General features: G+C 41.5%; 1 protein-coding gene across 2 annotated transcripts in view; it reads left to right on the forward strand.

Annotated features, from left to right (window-relative positions):
• Positions 1-12,876, forward strand: part of SNX30 (sorting nexin family member 30) — a 68,415-nt gene that overhangs the window by 17,968 nt on the left and 37,571 nt on the right. For both annotated transcript variants that reach the window (XM_039566898.1, XM_039566897.1), the window contains exons 2-4: positions 1,557-1,745; positions 8,083-8,193; positions 11,774-11,932. In XM_039566898.1, the coding sequence (XP_039422832.1) occupies positions 1,557-1,745; positions 8,083-8,193; positions 11,774-11,932 (459 nt within the window). The remainder of the gene's footprint in view (positions 1-1,556; positions 1,746-8,082; positions 8,194-11,773; positions 11,933-12,876) is intronic.

The raw sequence follows: 12,876 nt of genomic DNA on the forward strand, positions 1-12,876 counted from the left end.
AATGTATCTAACCTGTCTATTAATAAAGAATAGTTCAGATCCCCCCTTTCCGAAAATGTCTAGGCTAAACAATTATTTTCTCTACTTCATAAGGCAGCCCTCTAGGCGAAGAGCAATGCTGCTACGGTTCTGCAGTACTGCAACAGACAGATGGCTCTCTATGAAATCCCAATACTGTCATGATGGGTTTGTGACAACGACTGGTAGGAATTTAGCTGTCTTTTTAGCCATTATCAAAGGCAGACCTTTGTAAATAACTTTACCTCAAAGCTCTTGCCTGTGATTCTGAACCTTTGGCTAAAGGAGCACTGTTGAACAGAGACAGTCTCACCCATACATGATTGCTTTACTAAGGTGATATATTTTGTCCAGCCACTTACAGATTGTTTGAAATTTGGTCTAAGAAGTAGCTGTATAAGTAAAACACTTTCAATTAATGTGGTGTTTAGCTGTAGTGATGTTTCTCTGCTTAGCAACAAGGGAAATCACTCTGTAGATAAATCTATCCCTGTACTACTATTAAAAAGATGAAAACAAAAAAACCTCCTCACTTCTCTAAAAAAAGAGCCATGGATCCTTAGGACTTTCTAATACTGTTGTTGATGTTCCTATGTATTGTACAACTTGTCACACACTGTGAGCTCCCTTTGCTACAAAACCAGAGCAAAGAACATGTTAAGTTGCTGTGATATTTATGTAAGTGCAATAACCACTGTTACAGAGTAGTTGGTTTGTACTCAAGTGTGAGATTTGAAGGTGTGTGGATGTACCAAGTTAGCTATAAAGTTGTTTTGTGGGTTTTTTTTCCCGTGCTGCCAGATCAGTTTCAAGGAATTGCAGACTTCCTAAACATTTGTGGTTTTCTTCCTAAAATAGCCACTTGCTGGATCTTTTAGCCTCTGTCTTCTCTAGGCACTGGATGATACTCTTAGACTTGGGAGAATGGGAATGAGGACCTCTCCAAGGAAAAAGCAGTGTTTTCCTTTGCTTTAGAACTCCCAACAGGGAGGTGTGCCTGGACATGGTGTGGGAGAGTATGATCCGTGACTGTTCTGTAGTGCAGTGAGGACAATTCAGGCTCTGACTGCTGTCAGCATGTGTGGAAGTTAACAGACTGGATGGGAGGCCTCTGAGGAGGTGCTCCTTCATCCACCATAGGAGTCTCCAGAGGTGAAAGCTGACTGCATTCCAGGCAACTGAACTGTTGCCACTTTGCCTGAAACCTGTCTTATAAGTAGGTCTCTTGATTTACCTACCTAATTTGTTTTCAGTCTAGGCTGGCTCAGTCTCACCAGGAACTGTGGGTTTAGCAGTGCTCTACTTCCTTATGAATAGAAAGCAGGTTGTGCCGGACTTAGGGGTGGTATAGTGGTGATGTGCTTTCTCCTCAGCTTAATGCTTGAAGACTTCAGGGTGTTGCCGAGGTGTCCTGGAAGAGGGCGATCCACGGAGCTGCTGAAACAAACAACCCTTGTAATATATCAGAGAAGCTTGTCCATGGTATCTTTGAAAATACTGTGCTTTACCTTATTTTTTTTTTCCCCTCTCCAATACAGGATCTCAGTCTGCCCAATGGCACACCCGTGGACACTTCTAGCCCAGCCTCCTCCTCATCTCTCCTCAACAGACTGCAGCTGGATGATGACTTGGATGTGGAAACTAGAGACCTCTTTGTTACTGTTGATGATCCCAAAAAACATGTGTGCACAATGGAGACATATATCACATACAGGGTTACAACAAAGGTACAAAGCAATATTCTCTTTCCTAGTACTTCCTTCTTTGTGGAATAACTTCAGGGCATGTTCTGGATATTCACATCTTGCACTGTGTTTTCCTATCTTAAGGACAAGAACTTAGTATCTTTTGGTACCTTGTGAATGTGTTGAAGATGAGACTTCTCTTAGCAGAACTGTTACTTCAGTGTCTGAAATTGTGGAAAAAGCTTTTAACGTGTCAGCTTAGATTTTTTTTTTTTTGTCTCTGATTCCTAAATAAAACTCTCTGTAAACTTGTAAGGCCAGTTTCATGAACTTCAAAATGTTTTTGTTTAAGTAATCTGACACTCATTTGGTTTGAGTTCCCTTGAGGGGAATGTGCCTTGATGCTGGTTCACCATTAATCATCTCACTTTTTGTGTCTATCCTTTCCTGAAATGCTTTAAGCTTGTTGCTGGAATTGTTTACTACATTTCCTCTGTTATTCACTTTAGTAAAAGTCCTGATCCTCAGCTGTAAACCAGCTTTCATGCAGTTGCTGGTTCATGTAGCTGTGCAGCTGATAATAAAATGAAGTAGCCTAAGAATGCTACTCCCTATCAAAAGAGGCTGGAGATTTTTTCAGCACCTGTTGTAGTTCAATCATGAGTGTAATCTACTTATATTAATATGAAAAGTGATCTGAAAAGTCCACAACATTCACAACTGAAATGTTGATTTCTCTTAACTGAATCATTCTCATGATAATGAGCTCCTAGGTGATGTTGACATCTGCTTTGGGCACTTGTAGTTACCTAAGGCAAAAAGTGTTCACTAACTTTACTAGTAACATACTTGATACACTTGTCCAGAAAGATTAACATTCCTCTGGCCCACTTAGAAGGCAGTATGTACTGGAGCGAATATTTTTGTTGGAGATAAGGAACCTTTACAGGCCACAGATAATTTTTTTCCAAATGTCCACTTCAAAGTTTCACTTTCAGACTGCACAGGAGAAAATGGGGTTTCTCTGAAATAGTAGCTATCTATTGCTACACTTTTAACACAGTTCTGTCATTTATTTTTACTCTAAGAGTCTTAATCTTGCAGGAAACACTGTATCTTGACTACTAAATATACTAAGAGGTATTGCAGGAAAGTTTTTTTACTTGGAGGAGCTTAGCCTTCAGCTGTTACTTGACCGGAAGGAATAGGAACCACAAAATGAGATGCAGCTTTCCACAGGCAAATGCTCAAAATTGGCTAACATTGTTTCTCTCTTAAATTAAGACTCAATTATTTTGTCAATATAAAATCTCTCTATGCAGTGGCACCCTAATAATGTTCTTGTGCTTAGAAATCCTTATTTCAAGGGTTCCTTTCATTTTTAAAGCAGAACTCTGAAACATGGCCAAGGTATTTACCATATTTAGATCAGGTGTATTACCCAACAGTGTCTCTTTTTTAATTAAAAAAAATAATTATATACTTCTGATTTGGATGTCTACCTACCTTATTACCTGTCTATTAATACTTGTTTTATTTTGCATCTCATTGTAGCACATAAATCTGCTATATCATACCATTGCAATGCTATTATGAAACTGTGTAAGTTATTCTTCTGAATCGCCATGAAGTCCTCATCTCTCTGGTTTTATTATTCTTAGAAACTTTTGGTTAATCTCTAGGGTCAGAACCTCTAGCACTATCTACCATTTTTTAAGACTAACAGTATTAACGGTCTAACTCATTCTTGCCCTACAAACAAGACCTCTTCAATGCCAGGCTAATTGCCAATTAGCCATTGTAGCTGAAAGCGGTAATTAAACATGGCAGAAAAGCTGCACAGGAATAATCCTTAGAGTGAGATGAGGAGCCTTCTCAAAACCTCCCTTGCAGCCTTGCAGGAAAGAAGTCTGAGACCTCTACAGGGTCTCTCTGGTGCCTCTGAATGAGGAGGCAGGGATCGCTGGGGTTTTTTTCTTCTCTACTGGAGAATGCTTCTGGAACCTCAAAGGTTTGGATAAACATAGGTCATAGAATGAGTTATTCTGAAGACTGAAAAGCAGCATTACTAGGTGCAAGAGGGGAGTTGCTAATGCTGTAATGTGTGGTTGTGGCTGTGGCAGAATGCCGTTGTAGGGAAGAGCGTACACCAACAGTCACAAACAGTCTTGTTTGTGTTGTGTGGGTTTTTTTTCTTTTTTCTTTATACAGGTCTTTCATTGTAACAGCAAACGAAATAAGAGAAGTCTTGCAGTATGCCCCAGGCTTTTCATCTTCTTACACCTTGTCAGCAGGTGGTGGTGACTGAGGAAGGGTCAAAACAGTGGCTTGCAAAGGAAAACTTAGGAGTTTACTTGATCCTGCTTGTGTACCTGTTTTCACGGCTTCCTAGTAAGAGCCAGGTAGCATTCCCTAGCCTGTTTTTTGGATGAACACATTTAAAGAATGTAGTGGTAATCCTCCAGCTAACAAGACAGTGATTCAGGACTGACTCTCTTGATTCTTTCATATCCTGTTTTCATCTTGCTATTGCAGTTACTAATGCAAGATAGTAAGAAGTTTCCTTACACAGGGAGACTAGTGAAACCGTAAAGGTGGGTGAAACTTGTGCTGGAACTTAATTAGTCTTGACTGTGATGAAGTGTCTTTGTGTTCTTCACATAGACAGGTATGTGTCCTAGGGGGATTTTACCAGCACATCTTTTGTAGGAAGGGGGAAGTAAAGCTTGGCCTTGTGTTGTGTAGTCATCTCTCCTGAGTGAAACACAATTAAGTGTGCTTCTAACTTCAGTTTCATTGTACTTTCTAGGATAGCAAGGCCTTTTTCTGTGCCTTTTCCCATGGAGGTCTGAACAGCTGAGTGCCATTCTTCAGAGTCATGCAGTTGCTCTGCAGGCTTGAAGGGAGAGTCTTTCAAACCAGTCAGTACTGAAGTGGAGGTCTTGTTTTCACTTTCCTGTCCTCCTCATGCTTCCAGTCCATGCACTGGGTAGATTACTCAAACACATGAAACAGCTTGATTCCCTAGAGAGGAGCAGGTGAAAGGGATATGAAGTCTTTTTCAAACAGCCTGAACTATTTGAGGCAAAGGAAATGCTGGAGTGCTGAAAACACCAGCCTTTTTCTCTTCCCCCTCCCCTCTCTTTTCCTAGTTGAAGATTTTGCCTCAAACTTAAATAGTAACATGGAGGGGAATCTGCAATCAAGTCTAGTGACTTAGAGAGTAGAACTAGGGTTCAAAAATACTTTCATATAGTCATCACAGGCTAGCTTTAGGTTTGGCTGCTAACTCTTTCCAAGAAAGACAATAATTTTACACGAGACCAAGACTTGGTGATTGCCTTAATACTGCCTCTAGTCAAAACCATTTCATCAACTGAAGTAGAAGTGTCGGTAACTCTGCCTGATTTCCAGCAAGTAAAACTGAGCCCAGAGTGCTGCAGTGCTGACTTAGTGGAACTGTGCTGGAATCTTCAATAAGTTCCTGGAAACATCTTGCCCATTATTTTTTGGGAGCTTGAGATTGGCCATGTAGGTTTCTCAGCTTCCTTTGGAAGAGACATGTCCTTGCAAGATGAGATTTATGAATCTTACTGAGAAAGCAGGAGGAATTTAACTGTGTCAAAAACATAGATGCTTCACTTGTTGTCCACTTGTTATGGAAATTTCCCTGCCCAACCATCCAGGAGCCACTCTGGCAGTCACTCTTGCACCATCTGAGCTGGGACTGAGGCCCCTAGCTACTCACACAGTCACACCAGGTTTTCTTACTGGATTGACCACAGGTTTCCCATAGCAGACTCTCAGCCGTCTCAACCCTTAAATTAATTTAAGCATAGTGCAATAACAAACAAGCAGCTTGAGCTGGTGCCTCTGAGGAGGGACCCAGAACAAAGGAACTCCTACGCTTTTATCCCCTCACCAGTCTGAGTGTGGGAAGGTCTGGGATCATCAGCTCCTGCCGTGTCTCAGTGTCCGGTCCCCTGGCTGGGCCACAGGTCCCTGGGCCCTTGTTGTGCCGAGGGTCAGCTCTTCACAGGCCTCTTTGCCAGAGCTCAACCTGCAGCTCCCACTGCAGCTGCACCACAAGCTACCTCAGTGAACGTGTTCCTCAATACTGTGCTTGGACAGTGGCAAGATCGTCCTTTCTCTTATGTGCAGTTTGGAAAAAATAACTTGTGCTAAACTAATGAACAGTTTGATCTGAGATCCAAATTCTTTCAGCATTAGTGAGGTTCCACTAAAACCTTGAAGGGCCTTTATGTTCTGCCCAAATAGTCTTTGAAAAGCTTATTTGCTGTCTAGATTTGATAGCCTGTACAGTAAACACTGAAATGTTGCTGCTGTATTTTCATCTCAGAGGAAAAAAATGTGATAGATGGTAAACTTTGCAATTCTGCTTGCAAAGGAAAGGCAACAGGAGCAGTTTGCTAGAGGTGAACGATAGCTCTTGTATCGTTTCTATACTGGGACTTAACCCTGCTTTCCTACTCTTAGACAGTCCTATACAGTTTTCCTTAACTGTTAGCAGAATAGTGGTTAATAAGCTTCTCAGTGCTAACAGATGGGAAAATTTACCTTCATCCTCATGGTACAGGATAAGACACTGTAGTGTGTAGCCATTCTGATTACTCTCATTCACTCACTGTCTGATCTCTTAAGATGCCTTTGGGCAGTGACAGTTCACAAAAGCTCTGCTTTCTCCTAAGTAATTACTACCTCCCCCCCTTCCCCTCTTTTTCTTTTTAAATTTCTAGAATAATGGAATTCAGTCTGTTACTCGAAACAAGTGAAAATGATTCAAATGAAGTCTCAGAAGTCACATTTATAATGTGGTACTCTTACATGTTAAATAAGCTGGTGTTACTCTGAGGTGTGTGTAGCTGAGTAAAGCACAGATCTGCAGTGGGTATCTAGGTCTTGGTAATCCCTCATCTGTAAACATGACTGCTCCAGTTCATGAGGATTCGTTATGTTAGTCCATGGCTATATTGCTTACCATGGCTAGCACGTCAAAGGAGGGAGGAGCTGATCGCACCTTCTTCTTTTCTGTCTGTCTATGCCTTCCTTTACTAGAAGCCATGCCATTTCTTAGGTAACAGCACATCAGCTTGCTGCTTGTAGTATCCTAGACCTACTGTGCTGTTGATACTGTGTTAAGGCTCCTGACTTCACCCTAGAAAAAAATTTCAGATGTAGAACTTGTACAGAACCCCCAGTGATGACTGATGGGAGTAAAATGCAGCAACTGAAGAGTTAGAGTCATCCAGAGAGCAAGTGAAGAGGTGGAATGCATTTAAAGGCTGCTGCTGGCTGGAAGTAGCAAAGCAACCAGGTGCTGGACTCGATGCCAGTTCAAAGCTGGGATTGCTGGTATATTCCCCAGAATGGGCTGGGTTTGGTGCCTGGCTGCAGACATGTAGTGTCCTGGCACTGCAAGCCATTCGTTGCAAGATGGCTGGAAGTAACTTAATTATAGCTCCCTGTGCTTCTCAGTGGGATGTAAGTACAAGGACCGTCTACCTTCTAATCAGGGTTAATGCCAGGCTCTTCAGCAGACACTCCTAGTTGGTACACAGTTTCACAAATACTTGCAGGCAGTTGCACTATGTGCTCTGCAAACAGCCCCATACAGTCTGCCTTCCAGGCTATGGACTGTTCAAGGAGTGGATAAAACACTTGCCAGCAGTTTCTCTGCATACTTACTTTTTTTCCCCTGAAACTTGTAGCGACTTTGCCCTAAAGAAGGAAAATTTAAAAGATTTCATTTAATGCACTAATATATCTAATCAGGGATACACATAAACAGACTTGTTTCTTTGTCTTGAAAATCAACAAAAACAGTCCATCAAACCTCACATTGGCCTACATTCTAATCTTTTAATCTTAGAGTGTGAAAAGCCCATCAGTTGCAGAATACAGGGACAGCAGTGAAACACTTTTTCACTCATGGATAATCCGTGCCATAGAATAAGTCAGTAAATACCTTTACTTTTAATTCTTGATGGGTAAAATACTCATGTCCTCAGAATGAGTATCTCATGCAGTCTTTGTAATCTTGTAACTGCCAAGAGAGTAATGTAGTACACAGTGCTTCTGCTCTACACACTTCTCCTGTAATGAGAACAGAACATGTAATGGACTACAAATAGATCTTAACACATCAGCTCCAAGCAATCACCTTTCATATTGCTTGCTTTTCCACTGCTTGAAAAGCCAGAGGATCTTTCTCTCATGCTGGCTGCACAATTTTGGGGATTAAGACTCCCTGCAAGGCTTGTTCTGCCTCACCCTTGGAGGGATGGCTGTACTGCATTTTCTGCTAAGCTCTGAAGTGAGAGGCTTTGGTGCAAACTAAATATATCCTGTTCTTTTCCAGACCACACGAGCAGAGTTTGATTTGCCAGAGTATTCTGTCCGTCGGCGGTACCAGGACTTCGACTGGTTGAGAAACAAGCTGGAAGAGTCTCAGCCAACGCATCTTATTCCCGTAGGTAGTAAGCAAGAATCTGCTGTTAAAGACAGTTGTGCATCTGTCTTCCAAGGGTAATACTTGGATGATATGTGTCTGGATTTTAAAAACAGTACTTCATTCTCTTTGAGTATTTAGAGTTAAATACGGTACTTATAAATTGTCTTATAGTGGAGTGGAAAGAACTTCCCATTCCATACTGGTTAGGAAGCGTAGACTTTCCTTGAGTGGCACACCTGAGAGGTGAGCTTTGTCAGCCTCCTGCATGGCAATACATGTGCTGACTTCAGTAGTTGTGACATAATACATTTAATCTGTTTGCTCAATTATTACATCTGTATTTCAGAGCATCTGGGGTTATGAAAAGCCACACGTACTTCAGGTTCTAGTCTCGGTTTTCAAGATGACCTTTTGAGCTGGTTTTACAGGGTAATTTAAAACTATTTGTGCTAACACTTAATAGCCATGACATTTAATAGCCCAGACTTGGAAGTCTCAGCCTCTGGCTTGGTAGCTATTGCATGCCTTCAGTAGGTAGAAGTTTACCTAATAACATTAGCTAAACTACTGCACCCCTTGTTGCTGAAACTGGTGATTTGACCACATTATTTGATGTGAGGAGGTTAGTACTACCTTATAGGTTTGTTGTGTGCATAGGTAGGAAACCTGTGCGATCACCACCTTCAGCCCTTTTGAACAAAGAAATTAAAAAAGTCCTGTAGGAATTGAATTGTCAGGAAATAACAACACTACTACCATACTTTAGCTTGCCTGTCTGGGGTGGATGATGTGATGGAAGTTCCTCTGCCCTCCCTCCCTCCCTCAGCAAGGAGTAGGCTGTGAGAGAAGTATTGTTAGGTTGCTCTATGGTCGAGCGCTGTTTTAAGTCCTTTGTTATGCTGGGACTTGCCTCAAGTGGAATAATAACTGAGTCTCCCAGAGATAAGAAGTACTTCACAAAACCATGTGACACCACTAACTGGCAGCAAATATGTTTAGTGAACAGTAGGGAAAAGAAAGACAGTGAGCATAAGGTGGAGGCATGTGTAATGTGTTAAGTGCCCATACTCTTTTCTTACTCCCCATTCTATGAACAGCTGGAACAATTGCAGTTAAGTTTCTGCAGATTCTTGGGTTTACTAACAGTCAACCAGTTCTGCCTGAAGCCTGTAAGGCAGTAAATAATAGTAGAGTAACAGGAGGTGAGTCATAGGCAGGGAATCAAGCTGCTTTGCTGTGACCAGGAATTTGTTGCACACAGAGCAGCAAACTTGGCATGAGTAGCTCCTGTACACGGAACCGGCTGCAGAACAAGCCAACATCTTAGGTGCCTTTCTTCTAGAAAATCTGGAGATATAAGGATGTGCTGCCCTGTTTTATCTGTTTATGCACAAGTTAGCAGTTATGGAATCTCCTATTAATCTCCTCCATGCAGGTTATGGTGGGGAGACTGCTAAATGCTTTATGTATTTATCATCTAGAAATAGATGGAGTGTAGAAGCTAAAGGCAGTTCACTCAAGTGCACTCTGAGAAGATGTTTCAAGACAATCTAAGACTATATGTATTTGTAATTATGGATACTGCAATCCTTGAAAGCCTTTTGTTTCAACAAATTATCAGAAGGGAGTTGTTTTCCTAATCTATGTAGTAGTGATTCTGCCTAAAATTTTCCTGTAGCAAATGATGTGTCTTCTCAGTGAAGTGCATCATGATAGCCTACACTTAGGAGCCAAAACTAAGCTCAATATGGGTTCCTTTTCATCTCTTCAGCTACTGATAGTTACATTTTCTTTAAAAGATCTGAGACGTTCTAATCTTTTCTTTCAAAAAACAGTAAAACTGATGTCAGATCTGTCTCTAGACTAGAAAGGTAAACCTAACGCAGCCAAGGTCCTTGTCCTTGGATGGTCATGTTTGGGTACTTGAAGCTATTTCTGATTGCTCTGTGTATTGATTACTTGAGATGGACCTCCAAAGGCCTATAATGGAAAGGAATGTACCTACTGCTGTAGTTGAAAGCAGGTTAAACAGCAGAAGTCTTTGTAATAGAGATGCACTCTTCTGTGGCTCTCAAATGCTCAAACTTCAGTGATTATTCAGTGCCAGTTTGCATGCGTTTGGTTGAATTAGTGTTCTTTAAACTCGTCTTCCTTTCCCTCTTTTTTCTTTTCTTTAAACATTTTTCTTTTCCTCCTGCTGAGGTATGATGCTGAGGTAGTGACTTCCTAGAGTCCCAGCTAAAGTTTACAAAGCAAAGGAAGAGAGTTTCTTTCTCCCTGAAGACTAATGCACAAGGCATTATACTTTTGAAGAAGTCTAATGATAGTGTACCTTACACTGGTTTAACTAGAATGACTGACTGATTTGAATGCTAAGCATAACAAGGTAGGTCTTAAATTGTAAGAACCAAATACAGTGGTCAAAATGTAGCTGTATTGCAGCTAAGTCATGCTGGCTGTGCTTACCTAGGAGATAGTGTCTTCATGTACAAGCCACATCAGCTTGGGTATAGTGGGAAAGCAATATGTATAGACTTCTTTTTCTTTAATTATTTTTGACAGATTTTAGATGACAAAGACTCTTTCCAGAGGTGAGTCCTGATTCCTGAGCTGGGTGAAAATGGCTGTCATTGCTAGCCTTACTGTAAGCAGATTGTCTGGATGGACTGGTTCACAAGAATGAAATGTGAAGCACAGTTTTAAAACTGATGTTAATCTTGAAGTCCGTGCTGTCTGTACAGAAAAAAAGCAGATCTAGTGGTAGAGCTGAAACTAACCATGCTTCAGCTTAAAAAGTTGTCTTCCATCCAAAGTGGTAGTTCAGAGTGTGTAATCTAAGTGTAACAGGGGGGACTATAGCAAGTCTGGAGACAGTCTGGGCTTACATGCCAAGCTGGACTGCGGAGATGAACTGATGGACTCAAGGCAGTAAGATGTAAGAGTGGATGTACTGTCAGACCTTCATCACTTACAGAAGCATACTGAGGAAAGTCAGCCATGATAGATGACTGGGTGTGCTCGTACTTCAGAAAAGATCCAGCCATTTGCTGTGTCAAGCTGCTGGTTTGTTTTTGCTCAGTGTTCTCAGTAAGGCTATCAGCCTTTTACAGGAGGACCATGTTCAAAACCTCTAAATTGGTCAGAGAGGAGTGTGTGGAGTAAGTAGAATAGTCAAATTTTCTGAGTTTCCCTAGACTGGGCAGCCTTGCTTCAACACTGGGTGGTGGGGGGGTGTGTACACTTCTGTTACAAATAGCATGCAGCTCTTCTGGCATCTCTTTAGAGCTGGATCGTGAACGTGGATAGCAGTAGAGAGAACAATCTAAGCTATGTTAAAAGTACTTAGTGTGAGTACTGTCTGACTTCCCTGGTGTGGCTCTCAGCTGAAGCCACTCAGTAGAATGGCTAGCTTTAAGCCAGACCAGCTAAAGGGTAATTCTGAGCACAGCTTGAATCCCATCTGATGCATGGTTCATGTTAGCAAACACAACGTTTCAGTTCCTGTTAAGACTGGAATTTGACTGCTTTGTTTGCTTCCAAATAACAAAAGCAAGTTTTTGGTCTTTTGAATCTTGTGCTGTTTGCTTATCTCTGACAGCCTCTGCCTGAAAAATTTGTGGTGAAGGGTGTTGTTGATCGCTTTTCGGAAGAGTTTGTGGAGACAAGGAGGAAAGCATTAGACAAGTTCTTGAAGAGAATAACTGATCACCCAGTGCTGTCTTTTAATGAGCACTTCAACGTCTTTCTCACAGCTAAGGTAAGCCAGTAACTTTCAAATGCAGTTGTTGACAGGAACAAAGGAACAGAAACCTTTGCAATCCCTTCAAAAATTAAGGTGAAAAGGCATTAACAAAACTACATGTGGAGATTAGAGCTTCCTCTGAAATACCAGAGGGTTGCTGGGGACCCTGGCTATTGTGTGTGATGGACCCTTATGAGTGACAACAGTATAGGTTCCCTGTGCTTGAAGGGAAGAGGAATCCTCTTGGCAGATTGATAAATTGAATTCTTGTTTTGAAGCCTAGAACATACTCCTGTTACGCAAGAGAGATTAAAAATTCAGAAAGCGGTAGACTTTAAAATCTGGTTTTGGGGAGGAGGGAAGGGGTAGAAGAAGAGAAGTCTCCCTTGCACGAAAGCTTGCAAATTTCTTGACTTTTTATCTTGACTGTGCTTTTTATACTGCTTGCACTTGATGCCCTCAAAACTAAGCATGGAAGCCTCATTCTCATTTGTTCTCAGCCAGCAGTTACATGCTCATCTTCTGCATGACTCATGCAGGAATGGTGCAATTTTCTTTGGCTTTCTTTAGAACTGCATTTTAAATCAGACTAAGAGGACCTGCAGCTATGCTTGGGTTTTACCAGATAGGTGAGAAGAGCTATAAAAGCACGCCTTTCCAAAGTCACATTACTCTGGCTCACTTAAATGCGATGTTTGAGCTCACTTCAGGTTCATGCTCTGCTTGCTGTTAGGAATCAATCTCCAGTGTTCTTTTATTTCCCCTCCATGGTGAAATTAACCAGTGACACAAGCCAGTAACAGAATTTGTTTAGCACCTTAAATGTCAGATAGCTCTGTTCCTCTTTTCAGCTGTTCTTAGCTGCTTTTTTCTCTTCTTCCACCCCTGTAAAATGAATGTCAAGGGCTTCATCCTATGCTTTTGGCAGAGTTTGCCTTGAGCATCCTGGGAGGAAGGGG

This window comes from Corvus cornix, chromosome Z, assembly GCF_000738735.6.
Source record: "Corvus cornix cornix isolate S_Up_H32 chromosome Z, ASM73873v5, whole genome shotgun sequence".
NCBI lineage: Eukaryota > Metazoa > Chordata > Aves > Passeriformes > Corvidae > Corvus > Corvus cornix.